General features: G+C 38.6%; 1 protein-coding gene across 3 annotated transcripts in view; it reads right to left on the reverse strand.

The window, feature by feature from the left end:
- The window catches only part of LOC129724760 (hemicentin-1), a 280,997-nt gene that overhangs the window by 138,658 nt on the left and 130,155 nt on the right, over window positions 1–12,184 (reverse strand). For all 3 annotated transcript variants that reach the window (XM_055679909.1, XM_055679911.1, XM_055679910.1), the window contains exon 2: window positions 10,118–10,332. In XM_055679909.1, the coding sequence (XP_055535884.1) occupies window positions 10,118–10,181 (64 nt within the window). In that variant the 5' untranslated portion in view covers window positions 10,182–10,332. The remainder of the gene's footprint in view (window positions 1–10,117; window positions 10,333–12,184) is intronic.

Below are 12,184 nucleotides of genomic sequence, written 5' to 3' on the forward strand. Positions count from 1 at the left end.
AGTATGCTACTTTGCTTGTTTGGATTGAAAACGGCAAAACACACTCCGAGATGGTGCGTGTGCGGGTGTGTGTGTGTGTGTGTGTGTGTGTGTGTTTGCACGAGCACAGTTTTTAGTAGCAAGCTCTTCTTGGTTCAACTTAGTAGGCAAAACTTTCTCGAAAGCTCTCCAGTGTGCCATCATAACCTTTCAGCAAGCAGTATGACAATTTCGGCTGATTAAAAAAGAGATTTTTTTCACAAATTGGTTACGTATTGGGACTGGTTTTCAATTTGCGCCGGAGCTCGACAGGCAGAGGGCATCCTCTAATTGACTTGGTTCTTCGGAGACCGGAGACTGCTTTGACAGTTCGAATGAACTCTGTGAACGATTAACGATCAGGAAATCAGGAGGTGGAAAAAATGAATCAATTACTTAGCTCAGTGCCGTTTGGGAAGCTTGGTATTTGAGAATGCCTTATTCTGAAGGTATTTTAATGATTACTAAAAAGGTTATTTAAGTACTAAAACGATTGATAAGTAAGTAGGTAAATAAAATATGCGTACAAATAAACTTGAAAAAAAATCTTTCATTTTTTACAGCATAAAATACAAGAACATACTTGAGATATACAATATTGCTAAACAAATTGTCTACATTTAAATAAAATGACCATAAATATATTAGAAAAGTGAAACAAAGATCATCAAATGGGTGATCCATCAACAGCATAACAATAGCCAAAACTTGCAGAGAATATTGATGCAGTTTTAAAATTCAACAAAAACACAGAAACAATTCGACAGGGTGATGGTCTCTCCTGCCTGCTATTCAACATTGCGCTACAGGGTGTAATGAATCGAGCGAACATCAACACGCGGGGTACGATTTTCAACTAATCCAGTCAATTCGTTTGCTTCGCTGATGATATGGACATTGTCGGCAGAACAACTGCGGCGGTGGCAGAACAGTACACCAGACTAAAACGGGAAGCAGCGATGATTGGGTTGCAGATAAATACGTCTAAAACGAAGTATATACTAGTCGGCGGAACCGAAGCCGACCGACAATGCCTAGGCATTACGATCGACGGCGATGAGTTTGAGGTAGTCAATGAGTTTGTCTATCTTGGCTCACTGGTTACTGAGGACAATGATACCAGCCGAGAGATCCGGAGGCGGAAGTCGTGCCTACTATAGGCTCCACAACCAATTGTGGTCGAACAGACTAAACCCCCGTCCGAAGTGCAACCTGTACAAAACGCTCATAAGACCGGCATGAAACGGGGACAATGCTCGAGGGGAACCTGCGAGTGCTTGGAGAGCACCAGCCAATAACCGAGTGAACTGGAGAAACTTTGTCTATCAGGCTATGTCATGACGGAATGCCAAATAAATAAATAATAATAATTCTGAGAGATCCGTCCCAATCAATCTGTCGCAGTTCTTTTCGTTGTGTTCTCGCTCAATGGATACGGAATCGCAAGTGGATGCTGTGTACACGGACTTCAAGGCTGCATTCGATCGTGTAAATCCCGACATCCTTCTACGAAAGTTGGATAAACTAGGACTTTCTGCCAAGCTCATGAGACAGTTTGGTTCGTACCTGACTGGCAGAGTTGTATATGTCATTCTTGGGTCGTCACATTTTGAGCCATTTACAACTTCTTCTGGAGTCCCGCAAGGAAGTAATCTTGGCCCACTTCTATTCTCATTATTTATTAATGACGTAGCTACTATTTTACCACTTCTTTTCGCAGATGATGTAATTTTTTTTTCAATTAAAGCCTGCCTTGGAGACTGTCTGGAACTACTACAGTTGCTTGATGCTTTTAGTGATTGGAGTAACCGTAGCCTTGTTACCTTGCGTGTAGAAAAATGTAATGTAATTATCTTCAACAGAAGGTTTAAATCAATTAGCTTTCCATACAGCTTGTCTGAGCAAGCTCTCCAGCGCATAAAAGTAAAAAGACTGTGGTGTAATACTATACTGACGACTCTCTTTCTACTCTAACAACGTTATGAATGAGCTATTCATGAAAGCTCACATCCAGCTAAAGCTCACACCGGGAACGAATCTGTCTTGTGTTGCACACGACAGATCTTTCTTGCGCATGTATTTTGTTCGTTCAGACATGACAGCCTAGTTTTGTTCATTTTGAGGATGTTCTGTTGGTTTGGCCTGCGCTGTTAACAGCCTGCTAATCGGCTGCGGCTGTCATCGGTGATATTCACTAGCACTCCTTCTTTTCTCCTCCTTCTTAGGCCGATACCATGATGATCACAAAGCAAATGGTTTCGTATATTTTCCCATTGTTGATATTATTCCCCACACCAGAAAAAAGGGTTCCGCACTGCCTCGCTTGCGTTATAGCATCGGCCTTACTCTCGTGAATCATAATCCCATGACAGCCCGCTCGGATTTTTGCCGAGAGATTTCGCGCTGCAAAGGCTGTCATTAGCGACAGCTTAGAAGTACCAACATTCATAAGGAGATACCAAAATACCAGCCCATTCAGAGTTGCATGTGTGTGCAGTCGGACTGTTTACCGAACGTGTGGGGAGCAGAGAGAGCTGTGCAATACAGTGAGAGCCGGATTAGATGAAAATTTGCTGTCACTGCACAATGGTCCAGAAACCAAATTTAGGGGGAAATTTGGGTCTAGAGCTCTGTAGCAACATTTTAGAGAAAAACTTTCTTCTACAAAGTTGTTACATATGATAAAGCGCTCACTAAAAAATTATCAAAAATTAGGGTGACCAACATTTTCGATGCAATCAAGTATCTAACTTTTTTATCTTTGTAGATAGAAAAAAAATTGTTCTACAATGTTATAGATCCATTAATTTAAAGTAACTTTGTAAAAAAAAAAAAAAGATTGACAGACAAATGAAAAACGCATATTTTTTGATGAAAAATATGATTAACTTTGAGTAAAATTGAGGTATTTACGATGTCAGCATTGCAAATTATTTCTCTTAAAAAGCTCTAAAAGTCGTTCGAAGACAGTTTTGAGATGAAACTTGAAATAAAAAAGTTAGAGCGTAAAATGTGTTTTTTCAATATAAATCGGTTGTTTTCAAAGATAGAGGAAAACTTTTGTTTACAAAGTTACTTAAAATTAATGGATCTATAACATTATAGAACATTTTTTTTTTCTATCTACAAAATAAAAAAGTTAGATACTTGATTGCATTGGTCACCCTAATTTTTTATATTTTTTCAATAAGCGCTTTATTATATGTAATAACTTTATAGAAGAAAGTTTTTCTCTAAAATGTTGCTATAGAGCTCTAGACCCCAATTTCCCCCTTAATTTGGTTTCTGGACCATTGTGCACTGTGTAATTAAGAGGTGAGTGCCTACATTGAAAAATAATGACTTTGAAATTTGAGAATCTACTTTTAGGGAAAATTTCAAGTAAAAATTTTAAAAATCCCAAATAAAAAAAAACAGTGTAGTTCATGAATATCATAGCATCTGGCAACACTCTTGATTACTTTTATATATATTTCATGAACTGCCCATAAATGCATAACAGTCCTATGTGAATTTTCACACTTTTGAAATACACCTCAGAAACTTCTTTACAGTACGTGTGCTCTCAAAAAATCACAAAAAAGCTGTGTGTGTTGCTAAAATAATGAAAATAAAATAAATTTTGGTCAGTCCCACGTTCCAAATAAATACAAAACAGGCTCAGAGCCAAACTTAATTAGTAGAAAATTATAGTAAGACCAATTGAAGTGTACTAATCGGAACAACCATAACTTTATTGTATATAAAAGTATTCGGCCACATATATTTACCTCAGACGAATGCATGTTTTAATATTTTGTTTTTTGATTGAATCAATAGGAAGCACAAAAATGCAGTGGTTTTCCAGCGTCCACTCCTTTTACTCATTTGTACGTTTAGTGTGACTCTAATGCGTTTATGAGCAGGAAATTCCTTGGCTAATTTAGTAAATTTACCATTATTTATTACAGATGCTTCAACACAAGTTTGCTTTATTGTACCTCTGAGTAATAGGTAAATTGTGGTGAAAAATTTCATTTAATTTTTCAAATATAAACGAAAAAACATATTTGACAGCACTGTCGCTCAAATTTGATTTTATTTTATTCTTTGACTAATTTTCTTGAAAATACAATTTCCAAAATGCCCATCAATATAATAAAAAACTTAGGAGAGAAAATTGCTTGAAACCAGAGAAAATGTGATTTTGTTTCCTAATAAAAGTTTTAACTCGAAGTTTGCACTTAATACCTCGGACTGATGAGTGTTATTGTGTAAAATTTCCTCAGAAACACGCATTTGACGAAAAATGCCAATAGTCCCAACCGTGAGCGTTGGCGAGACTTCCTGAACAATGCCTCAGGGTCGGCACGCTTATCCTCAGTTTTTACTAATGTGGAAAAATTAGAAAATATGTCAAACCAAATTAACTATAAGTTCCGACAAAAATCGTTGCTATCCTATATTACAACGATTACCTCACTTCAAAGTCAGTAAGATAGGTGTAAGATTAGATGAAGGTTTAATTTTAAATTCATTTTTTTCTTGACAAGTAGGTTTACAATTTTCCTACAATTACATTCACTTAAATGCGGAAGCAATTACTATCTTCTAATGAAATAAAATTTTAAAAAAGTATATGTAATAGTGTTGATATGTCACCGTTTGTGGCAGAACACACAATATAAATCTAAACATATAAAAATGCAGTTCTGTCTGTCTGTCTGATCCATATAGGCTCGGAAACTACTGAATCGATCAACGCGAAAATTTGTATGTAGGGGTTTTTAGGGCCAAGAAAGGTTCCTATGATGGTGTGAGACCCCTCCGTCTTCTGGAAGGGAGGGGTCCCATACAAATGAAACGAAAATTTCTGCACAACCCAAGAACTAATCAAGCAAATGAAACCTAATTTGTGTGTGTGGATGTTTTTAGGGGTAACAAATCCATAAACACAAATTTCTGCACCTCTCGGGTGCTAACCAAGTAAATGGAACCAAATTTCCCATACAAATGGAACAAAAATTCCACTCAACTCGAGAACCTATCAAGCAAGTACAACCAAATTTTATTTGTGGATAATTTTAGAGATGACAAAAAACTCTATAATGGTTCGATACCCCTCCCTCTTCTGGAAAAGAGGGGTTTCATACAAATGAAACACAAAATTCTACATATTTCGAGAAATCATGAAGAACCAAATTTGGCATGTGGATGTTTTTGTGAGCAAACAATGTTTTCATGGTCGTTCGACACCCCTCCCACTCCCACTTGGGTGGGAGGGCTCTTATACAAATCAAACTCAAATCGCAATGGTGGTTTTACACTCCTCCGTACTCTGGAAGGGGAGCAATGTTGTAATCTGTTTTTCCGAAAAACAGCCTGAAATGATCGGAATGATGCTCAGGAGCTAAAAATCGACTCGAGATGCCATTCTCAAATTTAAGATGGAAACTTACGGTTGCTGGAAAACATCCGAACATGACCGAATACCTCTCAATATGGGTGTTTCCAGAACCAGAATGACGCTCAGGGGTCAGAAATTGTCCCTAAAAGCTAAGATGGCGACTTTCGATTTCTGAAAAACAAAGGAAAGTGACGAAATACCACCCAATGTGGACACAAACCGACCTCAGACAACATGTTGAATTGTAAGATGGCAACTTCAAGTTTGGAAGCGCATTTGACGGACTTAAGTGCTAGTAGTGCTGCTTGACTGTCCGAGAATATACCGATTTTCGCATGTCTGTAGTTGCATTTCAGACATATTTTTGCGCAGATATCTATCTTCCCTGATACCGGGTCCGTATATACCGGATCCCGTTAGGGATCCCATTTTCGAGCCATCCGTATAAAAACTGATGATACCAGGTGGAAGATTAGGCCCTCCATTGTTCCACATAGAGCGGTTTGTTTCCATCACTCTATACGGATTATCCATGTTGGTCCTAACGTCCATCCAGTCGGAGACTGTAGTTAATAGCGGAGTTAGTTTGAACTCCATAAGTATGCGAAGGTGACCGATTTGGTCCCCTTCGAGTATAGTTTTCCTCCTTTGCAACCTTAGAGCGCCAAGCTCTGATTCCTTTTTCACATGAAGATGTAGAGGCAGTAGGCAGAGATTGCTTCCATGGCTGCAGTTGGAGCTGTTCGCATAGCGCTGGTAACCGAAAGACATGCAAGTCTTTGAACTTTTTTGAGTTTGGCTTGCGCAGTCACTTCGTTCACCTTAGGCCCCATACAAGGGCAGCATAGGTGATTCTTGGTCGGGCGATGATCTAGTAAGACCAGAGTGCAAAGTCTGGTTTCAGTCCCCAGGTCTTACCGAACAGAGTTCTGCAGGCCCAGATCGCCGAGACCGCTTTCTTAGCGGCATGATCCAGTTGTGCAGACCAGTTCAGTTTCTTATCCAGAGAAATTCCGAGGTGTTTGACTTCATTGCTGAAGCTCAGTCTGACTCCATTCAGTGTTGGAGGAGTGATGGAGATCTTCCTTCGTCTACTGAATGGAATTACGACTGTTTTTAAGGGGTTTATGTTTAGACCCTCCTGTAGACACCATAACGTGGTGGCATCCAGAGCCGCTTGCATTCGGCTCGACAGAGTTGCGTCATCTTCACCCCTGACGATTAGGACGATGTCATCAGCGTATCCAATGATACTGCTGTGATCACTCTGCTAGAGAGCATTGCGTGTATCCAGCTCCTTGAGATGTGGTCGATTCCCTTATTGAAGAGAGCCGTTTTAATTGATGGAAAGGACGTGTTATCGAAGGCCCCTTCAATATCAAGAAAGGCACATAACGCCGTCTTCTGATAATTCAGGGGCTTTTCAATCAACGTCACTAAGCTGTGAAGAGCAGTTCATGTTGACTTGCCATGGGGAGTCTTTAAGAAACTCATCACGGATATATTGATCCGTTATTTTCTCCATCAACTTGAGAAGTGATGAAGTCAGACTTATGGGTCTGAAAGTTATAGGTAAGGTATTGTCCTTTCTTTGGGGATAAACACTACTTTCACCTTCAGCCAATAATCCGGAATATGGCCCAGGATAAAGCTGGCTCTGGAGAGTTTGATGAGTTCGGACATGATAGCTGCGGCCGATTTTTGTAGAAAGATGGGTAGTATGCCGTCTGGACCTGGAGACTTCATAGGGTCGAGTGAGCTTAGAACCCAACCTATTGAAGCTTCCGTGAACAGTCGGCGGGCCAGCAGGATGAACTCCCGAGACGCCATATGTCTCGAGTTGTCTCGCCGCGACCTATCATTATTCAGTTCTTCAGTCTCTGTCGATCCGGGAAAATGGGTGTTCATGAGAACCTCCAACGTTTCCTTGGTAGTGACAGTGAGGCATCCAGGCTCCATTTCGCCCGTCTCCTGGCGGCCCTCCAAACTGATGGATGGGTGGCTGCGTTCGTACGGTGAACCGGTCCACCGCTGAGTGGCATGGGCGTCAGGAAGGTAACATCAACATACACAAACACTTTCCATTTATTTAAGACAAACAAAATAAAACGAAATAAATCCACGCGAACAATCTCTTAAACCTTCTAAGCGGAGGCTACAAAACGCTTATATCTGGTAATCCAGATATTATTCTTAATTAAGTATAAGTAACTGATTTATAACTATTTAATAACCTAAAAAGCGCAAGGGGCAGAGCCAATAAAAAACATATATTTTATTTTCAATAAATTATTCCCATAACTTATATAAAATAACTTATATATCGATATTAATATTTTGATTTGCACTGTATTTGATAAAAAATAAATAGTTCACACCACCAAACACATTTACGTCTGGTTTCAACATATTTGCTTCCGTTGTCCGTCTAAGGTTATATTTACTCTAGGAAAAAGTTGGTTATGATCCTTTTATAAATAATTTTTAACAACAATTTATAATTTACAGTGGTGGGCACCGCTAACCGAAAATTTAGCGACGCGAATCGCTAAGTCGCTAACCGGAAAATTTAGCTCGATAATCGCTAAACGCTACACGCTAAATTCACATTAGCGAAACTTTCGCTAATCGCTAATCGCTAACTTTTTAATATGTAAATAGTCATATCGCTATATTTATAGCTCGTGTTTTGTAAGATTTGGACCACTTTGATCTGTTTTGGTTAAACAGACGAAAACAATTACTTTTCAAAGCTATTTACAGTACCTAAGAGGATCACGAAACGGTATTCATATTTGATTTTGTAAAAACAAGAGCTTAGCTTGCATTGAAAATTGATACTCTTAGGAATGTTTTCATAAAAATTCAATTATTATCAGAATCTGAAAAGTAGAACCAAACTTGCCATAATTTCAAGCGCATTGCAATTTACCAAAGTTCTTGGTGTGCCGAAAATTCAATCTAGACCTTGTGCTTGTTCTTCAAAATGCTCCTGTGGCTTGTACGAGACTGGAACTCCATTCTAGGTTAAAAAAAACTGACAAAAGTAACTTTCGCAGTAAAGTATGTTCATCTTTCGAAGCAATTTACGTACGCCATCAGCAATTTACAGTTTTTCTAAATATTTCTATTGTCGCTTCTCTACAAAATTTAGCGAATTAGCGATTAGCGTTTCGAAGGCCAAAATTTTAGCGACGCTAACAGTTTCGCTAACCAGCTAAAAAATTAGCGAAATCGCTAACTGAATTTTAGCGTCGCTAATTAGCGAATTAGCGGAATGGTGCCCACCACTGATAATTTACATACAACTTCCAGCTATAATTCTGATATATAACAACAATACAAGTGGATTTAAACCTAATATTTCTCTTGCAATTTATTTATAACCTGTTATAACTTGATGCTGCAGGTGTTATTTGGGAACACTGCCGCCTAAAACTAATATTTTTTCTGGTCCTTGAATTATTTTTTTTTTAAATAATGTACCAGTTTTTTTTTCTAAACGTTACCACTCTTATCACGGAGTGATCCAATGGAGTGAGGCGTGATCCCATCGGCACCAAAGTTGGGATTTTTGCATAGTGATCTTGTATGAACACTTTTTCAAACTTTGAGTCAAATCTAAGAAGGTCGTTAACAGATTTGTAATTTTTGCTTATTTGCGATTTCAAACTTTGGGCCATATGTTTTTTTTTTGCTTACTTCTGCTCTTCTAGCCTTCCTCTTGACTGGATCTGATTGTAATGTTTAAGAGATTATCGCTGAACAATCTCTACGTATCTATAAATGGCTCTTTTAGAAATATATGGTTCACTCCTCAACTGACTATCGGGTGTCAAATTTTTGCTATCCCAAATATAAAAAGAGAATATGAAATATAAGCTTTCGAATATAAAACTAATCTCAAATAAGCCAACTTGAAGTTAAATTTCAAGGCAAATAGAAGTAAAATAAAAGATTATTATGCCAACATCCAGCTCAAACTGAATGGAAACAAAGCTGAATATTATCGAGAAATAATTAAATTAAATCTAATGTTATCACCAGAAGTTGTTTTAATTTGGATTCCACTTGTTGAAAACAACAAAACGTCCGAAACGCAAATGCAAGACATAAGAGAGCAGACTGAAGTAAATTTTAAGCTGTTTATTTGGTAATCCGATTCTTTTTATTGTATGCAACATATACACACACACACGATCAGTGAATTTAAATTTCACCGGAGACGGCAAAAGATAACACTCACACTTCCCATTCCGTTGCTTTTTCTTTCTCTGTATCCCCTGTACTTAACCTGCCACATCCTCCGGGGGAACTTACACTCATTAAATATCTACATGCATAAATATGCCATTCACCGTGTGCCGCTTGCCTTCACCATCACAATCATCATCATCACCATTATCATCATCATCACCATTATCATCATCATCATCATCAGTCTGCGAAGGAATTTTCCATCTGCGAAACCGGGCTAGTAGTATATCAAGCCCCCCACACAGAGACCAATGTTTTGCTACTAGCAGAAAGAAGATTCAAGCAAGCAAATGTAGAAAGAAAAAATAAACTATCCAACAAAGATGCATTAAAAATGCAAAACCTCCGCTCTTTTGTACATGAATATGAATGCATTTTCACTCCGGCCGACAGGGCGGTTTACTCCGCCTAATTAAGAGTTCAGTACAGAATTCAGATGGGAAAGTAGGCACTTACCTTGACATAAAACTTTGTTAAACAGTAATAATATCCATAAACTGATAATAACAATACTATTCATATCTAATAACTCTTACTCTTCGAAGGTTTGGTAACAGACAAACAATACATCTATAAACTCATTTGGTATAACGCGTATGCTGCTACTAATTTGGTACTGATTTTGGCGTTGGTTTTTCACTCACTCATTCCGGCGCTGTAAAGGGGATTCACTGCAAGAGAAAAAGAAACAAACAAAAACAACAATGTTAATAAATGTCACCAATCAATCAATTGGAAAACAAAACAAACAAAAATCTGCTTAGTGACAACCAATTTGCTACTCGTCGAAAGTAAACCGCTTGCTTGGATCGGCTGTAATGCTAGCGCAAGTGTCTTTCATCTCACGTCTTTCCCCTCAAAACCAGCCCCATCCCGGCTGAGCTGTATGTTGTTATACTCTGTGTGCTGCAATTACCTCGCATACATTCCAAGTTACGGCTCCCTCCGCAATGAAAGACAGGGTGGGAAAAAATAAAAACCACCATCAAAACCCAGCACCGTAGCGGCACTGGAATCTATTTGTGAGAGATCAAAACCATCATTAGAGCGTTCATAAATTTATTTACGAATGCTTTGCTCCATTCCCTTGGTCGCTTCCACAGTGAAGGCTAGGGGTCCACAGGTGCTACCGTGGAAGCAAACTGTCGGCGATTGATGAGCTTGCTGGACGATTTGGGGAATGGAATTCTAGATAGCAGGTTACTTTGTGAGGTGAAAAACATGGTAAGTTTTTTAGTTTTGTGAAGAGCTTTCAGTTTGTCGTAACGTAATTTCTACTGCATAAATGATGGCCACTGTTTGTGTTTATAGAAAATAAGTTACCGTCCGCGGGGAAATTAAAATTTATGGCGAATCGATAGTAATTCAACCTGAATAACTAATGAGCAGCGACAACATTTATCACGAAATGCGTAAATGTAGGGTCACCGGAAGTGAATGAATAAAAATTATGCACTCACTATCCTGGCCGGTGCTTTGCACAAATTAATTGAAATTATATATTATTTGCCAAATCATTTTCACTGTGACTTTTTCTCCGAGTGGATTGTACGACCAACAGGAAAATATGCATTTCATCTGTTTTGAAGTAGAATACTTCTCTCAGGAAGTTCGGCTACATAGGGATGTGAAATGAAAATCTAAAACCGAAAAAAGTGAAAAATATGTCCAATTTCAAATGCCAATAAATCGGTTAGTATTCGATGGATTTCCTTCGTTCTTGCAGCAATAGATTGGAAAATCTTCTAAGATTCTTTCCAAAATAAGATAATTGTATTTTTATTATTCACACTATTGTACTATTGAAAATAGTCAAGCCTTGTCAAAACGAAAAATTCGACCTCTGATTGGTCGTTATATGTTTGCTTCCCAAGCACGGTCGACAGAATCATATACCTTGCAATTGAAAACATGCTATTTGGCCTATATAAGAGCCTGTTTCAGCCGGAGCCGCTCATAATAGTTCTAGACAGCGACAACAGCAGTCGTCCTTCCTTAGCAGCAGCACTAGCCCTGTGGTTGGTCACCACGTCTCAGGAGCAGCGCGGTTTTTCTCAGCGTGTGTCGCTAGACAGCCATTATTCCCCCGGTGTTGGGGCAGCATGATGATTGCCATCAGGAAATCCAATTTCGGAAATCAAAATGCCTTTTTAGGGCAAATAAACAAGTCATTGAGAGTTAATAATTTTTGTCAACGCAAGCAAACATTCTGTGTTGCATCCTAGCAATTCAAATTTGTCGCACCCGTCTAATTTACTGAATGTGAAATAGCTTCCACAGTGCATGTTGTCCGTGTATCTTAGTTCCACCAATGTTAGGGCAGCTCAAAGGTTGTAATTAGCAACCGATTTTGAACCGCAACATGCTTTTTTCAAGGCAAACAAAAAAATAATTGAAGGTTAATAATTTTCTGGCATCAACACAAGCGGACATTCTGTGCGGGATGCAATCAAATTCTGTTGTAGTTGTCTAATTTTTACTTTCACTTTATTTAGTAAACCCCCCACTGTAGGGGCAGCGCAA

Source organism: Wyeomyia smithii, chromosome 2 (assembly GCF_029784165.1).
Source record: "Wyeomyia smithii strain HCP4-BCI-WySm-NY-G18 chromosome 2, ASM2978416v1, whole genome shotgun sequence".
In the NCBI taxonomy this organism is placed as follows: domain Eukaryota; kingdom Metazoa; phylum Arthropoda; class Insecta; order Diptera; family Culicidae; genus Wyeomyia; species Wyeomyia smithii.